Raw genomic sequence first — 16950 nt, 5'->3', positions numbered from 1 at the left:
GAGAAGCTCTACACTGTTTTAAGTGTTTATGAATGTTATCTCACTTCTATCAAATATGCGAAGCAGTGAGTGAACTGGGTCAGTGTTATTGGGCTGACACCCACACCATTGTTTGGCGCTAATGTGACCAACTGTGCTTGGACACGGGTCAGCTTCGCACCACTATACTGTTAGCCCACTGAGCTAAGGCCTAGGCATTCGCTCGTGGAGCTAATGTAAGTCTTCAGAGCTCAGGCAAAGTTACTCATCACATAAACCAGATGGCCACTACCATAATAGTGTTACAAGACGCTGCCTGTCCAGCTGAATGGATTTTCTCCCTCTGGAAAATATATCCATTGGATGTTGTGGTCTTGCCAAGGTGGATACATCCCAATCTCATCTAACCCATTCAGAACACGTCAATGCTTAGCAGTGTTTTCATAATGAAACTATCACACGTTTTCATTAAAAAACACGCTCCCATGAACTCAATGCTAGAGAGATTGATTGCTGTTGTTATTTGCCGCTGTGTTGGCCCCATTTAGAATCACAATACTGTGATTGGCGCAGCGGTCTAAGGCACTGCATCTCAGCGCTAGAGGTTTCACTACAGACCCTGGTTCGATCCCGGGCTGTATTACAACCGGCCGTGATCGGGAGTCCCATAGGGTGGCGCACAATTGGCACAGCTTCGTCCGGGTTAGGGGAGGGTTTGGCCTGGGGTAGGCTGTCATTGTAAAATAAGAATTTGTTCTTAATTGACATGTTAAATAAAAGTAAAAAAATTACATCTTGTTATTCACTCACAAGGGGTTGTCTGTAACGATGTGCGCTGAGAGTCGGGAAGCAAGTTCAGGGAGTGAGTATTTTAATAAATAAACACAACATAATACAAAATAAGAAACAGGAACAGAAACAATAACGCCTGGGGAAAGAACCAAAGGGAGTGACATATATATATATATATACATAGGGAAGGTAATCAGGGAAGGGACGGAGTCCAGGTGAGTCTGATGACGCGCAGGTGCGCGTAACGTTGGTGACAGGTGTGCGCCATAACGAGCAGCCTGGTGACCTAGAGGCAGGAGAGGGAGCACACGTGACATTGTTTCATGGTCGATATGGTAATTTAATATGGTTAGGGTCAGGACCCTGTGACCTGTCCAGGAAAAACCCTAACCCTACTTATAACTGTTATATTATTATTTTGTTAGGGCCCTGACCTTTACCCTGGTCTGGTGACGTGGCCCTAAGTGTGTAAATGATATTGTGACAATTGACATTACCTATGTCATTATTATGGATGTGTAATCACTATGTAGGATGTACAATGAAGATGTTCATTGATATAATTTAAATCACTACCCAAAATAAAATGTGCATGATTGAAGAAAAAAAAAAGTGACCTAATTTACCAATATTAAATTTGATCAAGACGAACAATACAATTCCTGTCCTTTTTTTGTTGTTGCAGGTTATGCTTCTCAAAAGTCCTCTGTTGAGTCAGAAACAGAGTGAAAAGGGCTAAGGACTGCGTCACAACATTCTGCCCTGACCTCGTGACCCCGCACGGAGCCATGAGTAACCCTAAGGATGCCAGCGACACCAACGTCGCCGCCAACACCAAGACCGCGGTCACGTCAGCTGTGAGTTTAAACTTTACATCGATACACATTAGTTATTCTAGACCAGGGTTTCCCCAAACTCGGTCTCGGTGACCCCAAGGGGTTCACGTTTTGGTTTTTGACCTAGCACTACACAGCTGACTCAAATAAGCAACTAATCATCAAGCTTTGATCATTTGAATTAGCTGTATAATGTTAGGGCACAAAACAAAACATGCACCCCTTGTGGTCCCGAGGACCGAGTTTGGGAAACGGTGTTCTATACACACGCTCTACACAAACATTATTTGACATTAATTTATGTATATATTTGTTGGTGTTTTTATCGATTGGTCAGGTAATGCTTACATTGCACCAGTAGTACCTGTAAAGCCAATGTCATGCTCTATTACAAATGAATCAAAAACCAACTATCACCCCCAGTTGCATGTTTGATGAGACAGTTCCGCTGTGTCGAATGACCCCACGCTGTGTCGAATGACCCCACGCTGTGTTGAATGACCCCACGCTGTGTCGAATGAACCCACGCTGTGTCGAATGACCCCACGCTGTGTCGAATGACCCCACGCTGTGTCTAATGACACCACGCTGTGTCGAATGAACCCACGCTGTGTCGAATGACCCCACGCTGTGTCGAATGAACCCACGCTGTGTCGAATGACCCCACGCTGTGTCGAATGAACCCACGCTGTGTTGAATGACCCCACGCTGTGTCGTGACCCCAATGAGTAAAAGTGGTTGAAATTACATCATTACAACCATTATGACATCATTTCAATCAGTTTTGCTCAGTTTTGCCTGCTGGGACATGAGCTAAACCCCGCTAGCTAAGACCTAGTTTTGCCTGCTGGGACATGAGCTAAACCCCGCTAGCTAAGACCCAGTTTTGCCTGCTGGGACATGAGCTAAACCCCGCTAGCTAAGACCCAGTTTTGCCTGCTGGGACATGAGCTAAACCCCGCTAGCTAAGACCCAGTTTTGCCTGCTGGGACATGAGCTAAACCCCGCTAGCTAAGACCCAGTTTTGCCTGCTGGGACATGAGCTAAACCCCGCTAGCTAAGACCCAGTTTTGCCTGCTGGGACATGAGCTAAACCCCGCTAGCTAAGACCCAGTTTTGCCTGCTGGGACATGAGCTAAACCCCGCTAGCTAAGACCCAGTTTTGCCTGCTGGGACATGAGCTAAACCCCGCTAGCTAAGACCCAGTTTTGCCTGCTGGGACATGAGCTAAACCACGCTAGCTAAGACCCAGTTTTGCCTGCTGGGACATGAGCTAAACCCCGCTAGCTAAGACCCAGTTTTGCCTGCTGGGACATGAGCTAAATCCCGCTAGCTAAGACCCAGTTTTGCCTGCTGTGACATGAGCTAAACCACTAAGACCTATGAAGTGTTTCATTTTTTTGGCACTGTTGGCTAGTTCCTCTCAGACATGGGTGATATGTGGTGGTACGACGCCCACACGCCAGCATTCCTGCCTAGATTTACTTATTAATACCAGCTTTGACTTAACCCCAATGCTCATATCGGGAGTGGGAGGGAGTGCTTGTGGGTGGGCGGTTAAGGTGGTCGTGATGATGCTTGCGTGACTGGGAGTATGTGTGTGTGTGTGTGTGTTTGTCTGATGAATGCAATTTCCTCCCCCTCTTGTCCGTTTTGATCTTTGAGGGCTGGTTGCTCTCGGTCAAACAATAGACGTTAATCTGAACAATTGCAGCCCACAGAAACACCTTTCATTACTGTGGCAATCTGAAAGACCATACACACCTGTCAAGCACTGCTGGGGTTGGTGGGGCATTACCACTCACTGGCCTTTAGCAAGGTTTTTTTTTTACCATATTTTTCTCCCCAATTTCGTGATTACGATCTTTTCTCATCACTGCAACTCCCCAATGGGCTCGGGAGAGGCGAAGGTTGAGTCATGCGTCCTCTGAAACATGACCCGCCAAACCGAGCTCCTTAACACCCGCTCGCTTAACCCGGAAGCCAGCTGTACCAATGTGTCGGAGGAAACACCGTTCAACTGACAACCGAAGTCAGCCTGCAGGTGCCCGGCCTGCCACGAGGAGTCACTAGAACGCGATGAGCCAAGTAAATCCCCCCCGGCCAAACGCTGGGCCAATTGTGCGCCGCCCTATGGGTCTCCCGGTCACGGCCGGTAATGACAGAGGCTGTAGTGGCGCCGCAACACTGCGATGCAGTGCCTTAGACCGCTGCGGCACTCAGGAGGCCAGAATTGAACTTTCAAAGGCTTTGTGGAATACACTGAGTATATCAAACTTTAGGAACACCTTCCTGATATTGAGTTGCACCCCCTTTCTGCCCTCAGAACAGCCTGAATTCATCGGGGCATGGACTCTACAAGGTGTCAAAAGCGTTCCACAGGGATGCTGGCCTATGTTGACTCCAATGCTTCCCACAGTTGTGCCAAGTTGGCTGGATGTCCTTTGAGTGGTGGACCATTCATGATACACATGGGTAAACTGTTGAGCGTGAAAAACCCAGCAGCGTTGCAGTTCTTTTAAAAAATACAAATATTTACCCCTTTTTCGTGCTATCCAATTGGTAGTAACAGTCTTGTCTCATCGCTGCAACTCCCATACGGACTCAGGAGAGGCGAAGGTCGAGAGCCATGCGTCCTCCAAAACACAACCCAACCAAGCCGCACTGCTTCTTGACACAATGCCCACTTAACCCGGAAGTCAGCCGCACCAATGTGTCAGAGGTAACACCGTAACACCTGGCGACTGTGTCAGCATGCACTGCGCCCAGCGTGCCACAGGAGTCGCTAGTGCACAGTGGGACGAGGACAGCTGAACCCTCCCCTAACTCGGACGACGCTGGGCCAATTGTGCGCCGCCCCATGGGTATTCCCCATGGGTTTCCCGGTCACGGCCGGCTGCGACAGAGCCTGGACTCGAACCCAGAATCTCTAGTGGCACAGCTAGCACTGCGATGCAGGGCCTTAGACCACTGCGCCACCCAGGAGGCCCAGCATTGCAGTTCTTGACAGACCGGTGCGTCTGTCACCTGCTACCATACCGCATTCAAAGGAACTTAAATATGTTGTCTTGCCCATTCACCCTCTGAATGGCACACATACTTAATCCATGTCTCAATTGTTTCAAGGCTTAAAAAAAAATATTCTTTAACCTGTCTCCTCCCCTTCATCTACCCTGATTGAAGTGGATTTAACAAGTGACATCAATAAGGAATCATCGCTTTCACCTGGTCAGTCTATGTCATACTCTGTATATTGACTCATGTATTCATTAAGTCAAGTCACAATGTCGTTCTACCAACAGTAGCCTCTATGCATACTGATTCTATAGCCAGCAGAGTGCCTCACAGAGTGTCTCATTAACTTAAACAAAAAAATGTTTTAATGTGTGTGTCAGTGTGGGAAAATAAATGGTATTGTGTGTAAAATTACAAAATAATTAAAAGCTAGAGCTGTTCCAGAGCTCTAGTAATTTAACCAATGTTGTCGTTCACTCACTGTCCGTGAGTCTGCTTCTTCAAGGAGTTACACATTAGCCAGGTTTAATTTCAGTGTTGGCGCTTGACTGGGAATGACAGTATTACCATAAATCTATTTTGTCTAGGTGTTTTATGTTCCTTGTGAGGTGTGTAACTGATTGAGAGTCACAGTTTGTTTGTCTAGTGTGTGTGTGTGTGTGTGTGTGCTCTGCATGCGTAGAACCCCAAGGCGGCCTGGTAATCTGCACAGAGATTATAAGCGAGTCCCAAATGGCACCCTATTCCCTATATAGTGCACTACTTTTAACTAGAGCCCAATGAGCACTGGACAAAAGTACTGCACTATATAGGAAATTGTGTGCCATTTGGGACGCCGGCTATGAATCTTATACGGGGTCATTATGTCACCGGACAAGGTCTACTTCCTGTCTGGACGGACTACTCTTGTCATGTGACCAGAGGCTTTCCAAAAAACTGTCCAAACGTAGCTTTTCCCTGCTATTTTAGATTGCCTTTTTGTTGTAATGCTCGACATGAGCAGCTAGCGTCCTTTCGCTACGTAACTGTGACAGATAGCTGATGCTACATGGACTTCCTGCTTGAAATCAAGGTGAGTGCCCTGGGGGCTGTTCCAGACAGCTGGATCAATGAGTTACCGGCTAACTGTTCAAAATTACTAATAACTTATAGACAAAAAAATTTACAAGGTATAATTGATTCGACAACCAATATCCAAAAATAGCTTTTCTTAATCAACCAGAAAATCAGGATTTATAACCCACAGGACACACACTGTTGTTTCCACGTCAGTTCAATTAAGTGACGTTGAACCAACATGGAAACGACGTTGAATTGACGTCTGAGCCCAGTGGGATGTGGCTGTTTATCAAAGTTAGCTGACTAACTTAATAATTCTATGGATGTAGCCATCGGGGTGAACAACATTGACAGAGGCAACAATAACAGTGTTCTTTCATTAAATGATTTAACTGAAACGGTTTAATAAATAATTTCTACAAATGATTGAATGGACTTGGTACACCATCAATTCCATGCATATGTGGAGTGGAAAAGAAAAGATTCGACAAGAAAATCACCTTGAAGATCTTCACATTTTATATTCAACACAGTTCTGATTTCATTCTATTCAATTATTTCATCATAACACAATTATTTCATTGTCCAGACAAGCTGTACTGAGCCATCGGTGTGATGCCAAATTCCTTCCCTTTTTGATAACAGTTTTTATAAAACATTGATTTGCTGTTTCCAGTGAAAGATGTTGTTTCCAACCTTTAAAGCTCATACACAGTGGTCTAATCACTTGGGACTGTAGTTTAATGAGACTCAAGGTCTCCCCCTACAAATGGATAACTGGATAACATACTGTAACTGGGCAAAACTGAATGTTTGTTTTCAGCAACACTCAATCATCTCAATCACCACCCAGCTAATATCACTCAGTCACTGTGAACATCACAGTAAAGAGAAAGATCAATTCTAAGAATAAGTGTATCAGGAAAGTTAAACGTGAAGATTACCACAACCCTTCTCAATCAAAAAGGGTTTTAGTACGTATTTATATGGTTAACATTGTGTTACAAAAATGATAACCCGGGAATTGAAATAACATCACGGATTGGACCCCACCACCGCAGGGGGAGAAAAGGCCACGAAAGGTTCAGACGCAGTTACATAACACCACAGCAGACTCTTAATAACCACCTGGTTTCCCAACACAGCGGGTCAAACCAAATGTCTCTGCCTTTGGTGGGAAAATGAACAGCAACACAGCCTAGAGTTTCAAATCTTAGTGAGCAAAGTAGCTGTTGACTATGGTTTTGATTCATAGGCACATCAGGTATCTGGGGGGTGGCAGGTAGCCTACTGGTTAGAGAATTGGGCCAGTAACAGAAAGGTTGCTGGATTGAATCCCTGAGCTGACAAGTTAAAAATCTGTCGTTCTGTCCCTGAACAAGGCAGTTCACACACTGTTCCCCCAGTAGGCTGTCATTGTAAATAATAATCTGTTCTTAACTGACTTGCCTAGTTAAATAAAGGTTCAATAAAAAAAAACATAAAAAAATATGCATGTATTCACTAAGATATGAGTTGGGACAACTGTGGGTTACAATATACAACAAATGATGTAGATGCCAGCCAACCAGCGAAATCAAATATATCAAGTTATCACGTGACTGTAGTATCAGTGCCTGCCTTCCATAAAGGATGGTCTATTTATAATACAGAGGCAATTCAATAGCAGGTCTCAGGAGGCCATTCCATTTCTGTGCAGGCACTGGCCAGATGATGCTAAATGTAACGCTACACAGCCATTCCTCAGTGTTTTATCTCTCTCAGCTCTCTGGTTTTCTTTAAAACTCCTTCTGGATCGGTGTCCCGTCCACGGGACGGTTGAGCTAACGTAGGCTAATGCGATTAGCATGAGGTTGTAAGTAACAAGAACATTTCCCAGGACATAGACATAACTGATATTGGCAGAAAGCTTAAATTCTTGTTAATCTAACTGCACTGTCCAATTTACAGTCGCTATTACAGTGAAAGAATACCATGCTGTTGTTTGAGGAGATTACACAATTTTGAACATGAAAAGTTATTCATAAACAAACTAGGCACATTTGGGCAGTATTGATACACATTTTTAAACAGAAATGCAATGGTTCATTGGATCAGTCTAAAACTTTGCACATACACTGCTGCCATCTAGTGGCCAAAATCTGAATTGCAACTGGGCTGGAATAATACATTATGGCCTTTCTCTTGCATTTCAAACATGATGGTACAAAAAAATACAAAATAACTGTTTTTTTTGTATTATCTTTTACCAGATCTATTGTGTTATATTCACCTACATTCCTTTCACATTTCCACGAACTTCAAAGTGTTTCCTTTCAAATGGTATCAATAATATGCATATACCTGCTTCAGGTGCTGAGCTACAGGCAGTTAGATTTGGGTATGTCATTTTAGGCGAAACTTGAAAAAATGGGGCAGATCCAGCTAATATCATATTTACTTAACCGTAGAAGACTAGTTCATATCAGCTAATATCATATCTACTTAACCAACAGTGCAGTTCAAGAAGAATAAAACATTTACCATGTAGACTAAAATAAAAAGTTATAATAAAAAGTAACACAATAAGAATAACAGTAACGAGGCTATATACAGGGGGCACCGGTACCGAGTCAGTGTGCAGGGGTACAGGCTAGTTGAGGTAATCTGTACATGTAGGTGGGGGTGAAGTGACCAGTCATAGGTAACAAACAAACAGCGAGTAGCAGCAGTGTACAAAAGGGATGCGTTTGCTCCATACATTTTATTTTTTTTAAATGTGGAGGTCAACTTACAGACTGTGGCTTTAAATTGAACCCCAAATAGTGTTGAAATGTTTTTCTCATAGATATTGTATGTAAAACGAAGGTGTGGGTGAGGTGGGTGACTTTCAAGAGTAGAGTAGAAATTATCAAGCAAAACAAGAGATGAATCCGTGAGCTCATATTCAACAGATTTAAGAGATTGTTTAAGAGGTTGTTTAGGCAAGAGTTCTAATGACCTCTATTGGAGTCAGGTGTTACTGATGAAATTAAATGAGACACATTAGTGTGTGTGTGTGTGTGTGTGTGTGTGTGTGTGTGTGTGTGTGTGTGTGTGTGTACTCACTGTGATGACAGTTTTTTTAATCATTCTTGAGACACTTTTTCTATGTGTGTGCTGTAGTATATTTGTACGATATAAAGATATTTACCCAAGTAGCACTAGTAATTAGGTCTTGTATGATTTGGATTGTTCACTTCTGTGACCTTTTCATAATTTACCTGTAGTATCACTCAGCTGTTTTAAGATTCCCCTGACGCAAGCATCTGAAATGATATTGTCAATGGAAATGTCAAGCTCTGAGCAGATGAAAAAACGTGACTGTTGTCTCGTCTCTAAGGAGCTGTGTCATGAAACAAGATGGCTGTTTAATAGGGGATCTGAGGTTAATCCTTTGTGACGTGGAAAAGTTTATTGTTGTGAGGATGTGGTCTGTTGATTTATCTTAGGACTCACTGCTCAGAGAGGGCATTTGCTGAATCACAGGAAACAACTTTTACTTTCACTCACTGAGTACATGCCGAAGGCTGATATACTGTGTGTAGCTATGCTAGCATTAGCTCAATGGTACCATACCTTTGCATTTGCGATTGTGGCTCTGGTTAGCATTAATATTACGATGACTAACCCTTGCATTTTGGGTATTTGTTTCTCCCCTATAGATAGTGCTATGAGTTTGAGGCTATGTTTGATTAAGTCAAACTCGTATTAGCATAGATTGTGGCCTATTTGATAGAGTTTTTTTTTGTCCTGTATTTTATTTTTTTTATTATTAAACCCATACGAAGGTAAAATGTCTAAACGACACCAACCTACGTAACAAAAGGATGCAGGCTTGAGCTCAAACTAAGTGAACCAATGTCCCCTTGACTTTTCCCTTCCTTTTATCTAACCTCGTAGCCTTACCACAAAGAGACAAAATCTCAGAGACACTACTGTTTATGTAGCCATGGGGGTTGCATTAACCCGAAGCAGGCTAGCCCTGGGCCTGTATTCATAAAGTAGCTGATCTAGGATCAGGTACTCTCTATCCATGTAATATTATTTATTATGATCTAACAGGCAAAAACTCCTACTTTGCGAATATGGGCCCTGGCATCGGCGGGGCAATATTTCCCCTGCTACCCAGAGGTGGGCCTCCTCTGAAAACAAACTGGATGGACCAAAAGCACGCGGGCCACCAGTTAATCCTTGTGATAACATCCCCTAAGTTCCATCCTTATCAATTACATCCCACAGGCAGCAGGGGTCTGTAGCCTCCACCCTCAGCCCCGTTGTCAGTACATAAGTCAGTTTACTGGTTCAGTTTCATAGCATTTCATAACATTTCAAATTGTTTATTTGAATAGGGACAGATACAATTAAAACATTGACACATTGAATACACAATCAGCCGGAGATGCATTGCATCATGACACTTTAAGCATATGCTAATTTGGCAGTGTTGTCCCTAGATGAGAATGATAGGTTTGTATCTGGTCATCACTGTTTTCTTAAATGGTTTTTATGGAAATACTTAGTCTCATAATGATGCAGTTGACAGTTGGGGTTGACTTGTTAAGATCTTGATGTTGTTTACAGGTTGGAAGTACAGTGCTTGGTTAAATACAGCCTATGAATTTTATATATATTATTTTAGTAGAGGGCAACGTTTAAAAACATATTTTTATTTAACTAGTCAAGTCAGTGGCAGTATTTGTTGTTTTGTTACCACTTTACCTGCATTTTCTTTTTTTTTACCATGATTTAACTAAGGCAATTCAGTTAAAAACTTCTTCAGGATTGGTGGGTCCCCTGCGGGACGTTTGAGCTAACGTAGGCTAATGTGATTAGCATGAGGTTGTAAGTAACAAGAACATTTCCCAGCACATAGACATATCTGATATTGGCAGAAAGCTTAAATTCTTGTTCATCTAACTGCACTGTCCAATTTACAGTCGCTATTACAGTGAAAGAATACCATGCTGTTGTTTGAGGAGAGTACACAGTTTTGAACATGAAAAGTTATTAATAAACAAATTAGGCACATTTGGGCAGTCTTGATACACAATTTTGAACAGAAATGCAATGGCTCATTGGATCAGGCTAAAACTTTGCACATACACTGCTGCCATCTAGTGGCCAATATCTAAATTGCACCTGGGCTGGAATAATACATTACGGCCTTTCTCTTGCATTTCAAAGATGATGGTACAAAAAAATACCAAAAGAATGTTTTTTTTTTTCACCAGATCTAATGTGTTATATTCTCCTACATTCCTTTCACATTTCCACAAACTTCAAAGTGTTTCCTTTCAAATGGTACCAAGAAAATGCATATCCTTGCTTCAGGGCCTGAGCTACAGGCAGTTAGATTTGGGTATGTCATTTTAGGTGAAAATTGAAAAAAAAGCCCATGTGTGTTTTAATATATAGGAAATTTAGGAGTGTATGTATGGATGATATGTCTTTGTTGGTACTATAGGTTTGATACAGCAATGGCCCTGGTACAATATATATATTTTGTCATATATATATATATATATATATATATTGCAATGAAATACAGTACTTGAAGAAGAATCAAGTCAGTCACCTGGCATGTACCAGTGACTTTGTCTCCCCCTAGTGGTGTCTATGATGCCACGCACTTGCACTTCCATGTCTACCAATCATATCCTCTAGCCTTCAAACTGAATTCTAGACCTCGAAGCCAGTTCCACTGAAAATTTGTTCATGGTTCCCCTCTAATCAGGGACTGATTTATACCTCAATTAATTATCAGGTAGAACAGAAAACCAGCAGGCTCCAGACCTCGTAGGGTAAATTTGAATACCTCGGCTCTATAGCACAGCACATGAACTGTTTAATGACAATGCACATTTAGTGTTAGCAATTATGCTATTGGCATGCCTTTTCTTGAATGTCCTAACAAAAAGTTGCTCTAGATGTAATGTAATTTTAAATCCGTGCTGAAATCATCAATAACATCTATCCACCCATACCCTCCTCCCCCCACCGCCACTAGCCGGTCCAGCCGCCGCCCTCTCCTCGGCGGATTGACGATGACGAGGATGAAGAGCGGGACCTGAACAAGACCCTGGGAGTGCAGCGGTTCCAGCAGATCCTCCACCTGCCGGCCCGTGGACCACCAGAGAAGCACCGAGCCTATAACGAGGAGGACTTTGAGTGTGAGCAACCCACCCACCCAGCCAGCCAAGCCAGCCACCCACCCAGCCAGCCAGCCAGCCAGCCAGCCAGCCAGCCAGCCAGCCAGCCAGCCAAGCCAGCCACCCACCCACCCACCCACCCAGCCACCCAGCCACCCACCCACCCAGCCACCCAACCACCCACCCAGCCAGCCAGCCAGCCAGCCAGCCAGCCAGCCACCCAGCCACCCACCCACCCACCCACCCAGCCAGCCAGCCACCCAGCCAGCCACCCACCCAGCCACCCAGCCAGCCACCCAGCCAGCCAGCCAGCCAGCCACCGCTGATTTAGCCTAGTTACCTCTCATATCTATTCAATCACTGTTTCATGCAGTGACCATGCAGGGCTATGTAATTACATTGTGTTTGAAAATAACCTGCATAGACAGAGATAAATGTGTGTTCACTTAATATGGATATTCCTGACAGTTAAATACCAGAGGACTTGGATAGGGAGCCATCTTCTCTATGGTAAAATCAGATCAAATCAAAATGTATTTATCACATGCGCCGAATACAACTGGTGTACTGTAGACCTTAAAGTGAAATGCTTACTGACAAGCCCTTAAACCAACAATGCTGTTAAAGAAATAACAAACGTTTACTCCAGTTATTCTCCTGACCCTGTGGAAATGACCACACTACTGTGGGTTCTGTTTCGCTTTACTTCCTTGTTTGCGTTTGACATCAGTCATATCAATCAATGTCTCCAGACCACCGCCACTCCTCTCATCACATCCACCACCCGCTGTCCAAACTTCCCCCAGAGGGGAAGAAGAAGAAGAGCAACAAGAGGAAGAAGGGAACGGGACGGAGAAGAGGATCTGGGGCCGGAGGAGCTCCCACCATAGAGGAGGACGAGGAGGAAGAGGAGGCGGAGGAAGAGTCCTACAGCCAGTACGATGGAGAGGGAGGGCAGACCACCACACCTGATACAGACATGGACACACACAACGAGGATGTGCAGGTGGAGTCACAAGCTTATAATGGTTTATACAGTACAAAGGGTATACACACCATACATACTGAACACACGCACACACGCACGTACACACACAAACACTGTAAGACACACACACACACGCGCACACACACACACACTATAAGACACACACGCACACACACACCATAAGACACACACACACACACACACACACTATAAGACACGCACACAGACACTCACACACACACTATAAGACACACACATACTATAAGACATGCACACACACACACACACACACACACACACACACACACACACACACACACAGACACACACACTATAAGACACGCACACACACACACACACTATAAGACACGCACACACACACACACACACACACACACACACACTATAAGACACACACACACACACACTATAAGACACACACATACACTATAAGACACACACACACATGCACACACACTATAAGACACACACACACACACACACACACACACACACACACACACACACACACACACACACATACACACACGTACACACTATAAGACACACACACGTACACACTATAAGACACACACACACACACACTATAAGACACACACACACACACACACTATAAGACACGCACACACACACACACACTATAAGACGCACACACACACACACACACACTATAAGACACACACACACATGCACACACACTATAAGACACACACACACACACACACACACACACACACACACACACACACACACACACACACACACTATAAGACACACACACACACACTCAGCTCCTTTCTTTTTGAATAGGTCGTCTTCTTCCTCATTGACCCTAGTCTGTCCTTTCTGTAGTTCTTTGTGTCTGAGGATGACTGTGCCAGTGCCACTCCTACTCCCACGCCAAGCCAGCCTGGCAGTGCCAGCTTTCCCAGACGCCTCACCATCGTACCCGAGACTGCCCTGGGCACCGACCTGCCAGAGGATGCCACACCTACTGAGTGAGCAACACACACATGCAAAGACTGATATAGCAGTACACACACACACAATCACACATACTGTACATACAAACATTAATACAAATTCATACAAATTCACACAGAGCCTCTGTCTGTATATCTGTCTGTCTCTCTGCATGTCATTGCCATGGTACCAGTAAGCCAGTGGACTCGGTGTCGGCCCCTCACAAAGGGAGGAACGGCCTGTCCTCCGGCCCCTCCCGGGAGTCCTCCAGCCCCTCCACATGGGGTTCCATACCTCCCTCCTCCAGAGCACCGCCCCCTGGTGGTAGCCGCAGCTACGACCTGCAGGAGCGCCGGCGCTCAGGCAACATGACATGTGGACTGCAGGAGCATCACCAGCGCCAGGCCACTGACGACAGCGAGGCCCAGATGCTGGGGTCCGCCGACCTGGATGGGATCAAAAGTGAGTGCCAATCAATCAGTCAGTCAGTCAGTCAGTCAACAAATCAATCACATTTTTCCGACCTTGAACCGACCTTCATTTCAATGACCACACAGAGGGATGATTCCCATTTCAGTGTGACATCATATATGGATGAAATGACTAAACTATTAACTTTGGTTCTTTAACGTGTTTTAATAACTAAACTATTACCTTTGGTACTGTGAAATGTTTTAATGACTAAACTATTAACCTTGGTTCTGTGACATCATTTCAATGACGAAACAGGGGATTCATTTTAGTATTACTACGACACCATTGCAGCACAATTTTAATGACTTTACAGGAAAATAACGTTATACATTTCTGTGACATCACTGTAGCATTATTTCCATGACTTCACCTGGGATTAACTTTGATATTACTGTGACATCATAGCAGCATTCCCATGACGACACATGAGATTAATGTTGATATTTCTGTGACATCATAGCAGATCTTCCATGAAAACACAGTGGGATTAACTTTGATATAAGTATTCAGACTTTACTATGACATCACTTTAGCGTCCCTACATAGGGCTATCATCATTATGACAATTGTTGCATTTCTGATAACACTTTACACAGATATACTAGGTACATCATTAATGCATTATGACATCCAATGGAACTACAGTACTTTGACACAGGATGCCTAACTCCCACTGTGACATCATTATATGGCATTAATATGAGACCATGCAAGCAAATTACATATTATTTTTTGATATACAGTGCCTAGTGAAAGTCTACACATCTATTGCACAGTCTTCAACATTTTCTGCCTTGAATTTTTATTTAAAAATGGATTCCAGATTTTTTTTATGTAATTCACAACCTACTCCACATTTTCAAAAGGGAAAGAAAATTTATAGAAAGTTCAAAAAATATATACAAAAATAACCTTAAGATGTTAATACGTGGTACATTTGGCATTACAGCAGTGAATCATTTTGAATAAGATTCTACCAACTTTGTCCTACAACACAACTATGGGGCGTCGCACTCTCGCAAATCACGCCTGACACGGCCAATGAAATTACGCGCCTCGCTGAAAGTCCCGCCTTCCACAGGTGATAACCCTGAGGCTCGGATTAATTCCTTCCAATTCTTCAGCTCTTCACCTCGAACGATTCATGCCACAAAACAAACAAAAAATTGGGCCAACTAAACTGTCCCTTTGTTGTAGAGCGTGCTCACCCCCTGAATGTTGTGTGCTGGAGTTTGTATTTGTTTTCCTAGTTTCCTAACTACAAACCAATTAGTTATTCTTTGGATTGCTTGCCCTGTCTGTAGCAATGAGTCAGATGGCTAACGCGACCGAAACGACGAAGGCTAACAAGCCAGGTTTGGATTCGCGACCATGCCCAGATAAATAAAAAGATACCCACATTTGTTGTTTTGTACGTCTCGGCTCGGTGCATGCTCTGGCTGCCGTCGCTCGAATCAGTTTGTATGTGGGACTGGGGGACGGTGTCAGTAACAGTGGCTTGACCGCGGCTGGCACTGTTCTCCTAGTCCACGGAGCAGGTTCTCTTGACAATCGTGTAGCATTCTTGATGGGTTTGGTGTTTCCGATAGTGACTTCCTCTCCTGGGTGCCCGAGACTGAGTTGTGGGACGTGGAGATGGATTGGGTCTTTAGTCGGAGCAAATGTCTTGTCTGCCTGGGCGGTAGTTGCCCCCGCTCATCCCGGCTTTCTCACGGTGTTATAGCAATTCCATTTCTATTTCCAGTTCTTGGAGTTGGAGGGAATGGAGGAAGCGGGGCTTGTGTGTACTTCTGATGAGGAAGAATCCCCCAACCCCCAGAGTGAGGGGCCTTAGCATAGGTCTGAGCGATCAATCAAATTTCAATCAAATGTATTTATAAAGCCCTTCTTACATCAGCTGATGTTACAAAGTGCTGTACAGAAACCCAGCCTAAAACCCCAAACAGCAAGCAATGCAGGTGTAGAAGCACGGTGGCTAGGAGAAACTCCCTAGAAAGGCCAGAACCTAGGAAGAAACCTAGAGAGGAACCAGGCTATGAGGGGTGGCCAGTCCTCTTCTGGCTGTGCCGGGTGGAGATTATAACAGAACATGGCCAAGATGTTCAAATGTTCATAGATGACCAGCAGGGTCAAATAATAATAATCACAGTGGTTTCCGAGGGTGCAACAGGTCAGCACCTGAGGAAATGTCAGTTGGCTTTTTATAGCCAACCATTCAGAGTATCTCTACCGCTCCTGCTGTCTCTAGAGAGTTGAAAACAGCAGGTCTGGGACAGGTAGCACGTCCGGTGAACAGGTCAGGGTTCCATAGCCGCAGGCAGAACAGTTGAAACTGGAGCAGCAGCACGGCCAGGTGGACTGGGGACAGCAAGGAGTCATCAGGCCAGGTAGTCCTGAGGCATGGTCCTAGGGCTCAGGTCCTCCGAGAGAGAGAGAGAGAAAGAGAGAAAAAGAGAGAAGGAGAGAGAATTAAAGAGAGCATACTTAAATTCACACAGGACACCGGATAAGACAGGAGAAATACTCCAGATATAACAGACTGACCCTAGCCCTCCGACACATAAACTACTGCAGCATAAATACTGGAGGCTGAGACAAGAGGGGTCAGGAGACACTGTTGCCCCATCCAACGATACCCCCAGACAGGGCCAAA

At 44.2% G+C, this 16950-nt stretch overlaps 1 protein-coding gene across 2 annotated transcripts in view; it reads left to right on the top strand.

Moving 5' to 3' along the window:
* LOC106597086 (anion exchange protein 2) overlaps positions 1 to 16950 on the top strand; it is a 60641-nt gene that overhangs the window by 20442 nt on the left and 23249 nt on the right. For both annotated transcript variants that reach the window (XM_014188325.3, XM_014188321.3), the window contains exons 2-6: positions 1457 to 1628; positions 11710 to 11872; positions 12604 to 12857; positions 13713 to 13858; positions 14017 to 14285. In XM_014188325.3, coding sequence (XP_014043800.1) covers positions 1560 to 1628; positions 11710 to 11872; positions 12604 to 12857; positions 13713 to 13858; positions 14017 to 14285 — 901 coding nt within the window. In that variant the 5' untranslated portion in view covers positions 1457 to 1559. The remainder of the gene's footprint in view (positions 1 to 1456; positions 1629 to 11709; positions 11873 to 12603; positions 12858 to 13712; positions 13859 to 14016; positions 14286 to 16950) is intronic.

This window comes from Salmo salar, chromosome 03 (assembly GCF_965601325.2).
Source record: "Salmo salar chromosome 03, fSalSal1, whole genome shotgun sequence".
Classification (NCBI taxonomy): Eukaryota; Metazoa; Chordata; class Actinopteri; order Salmoniformes; family Salmonidae; genus Salmo; species Salmo salar.
This window is presented reverse-complemented; position numbering and strand designations above follow the sequence as displayed.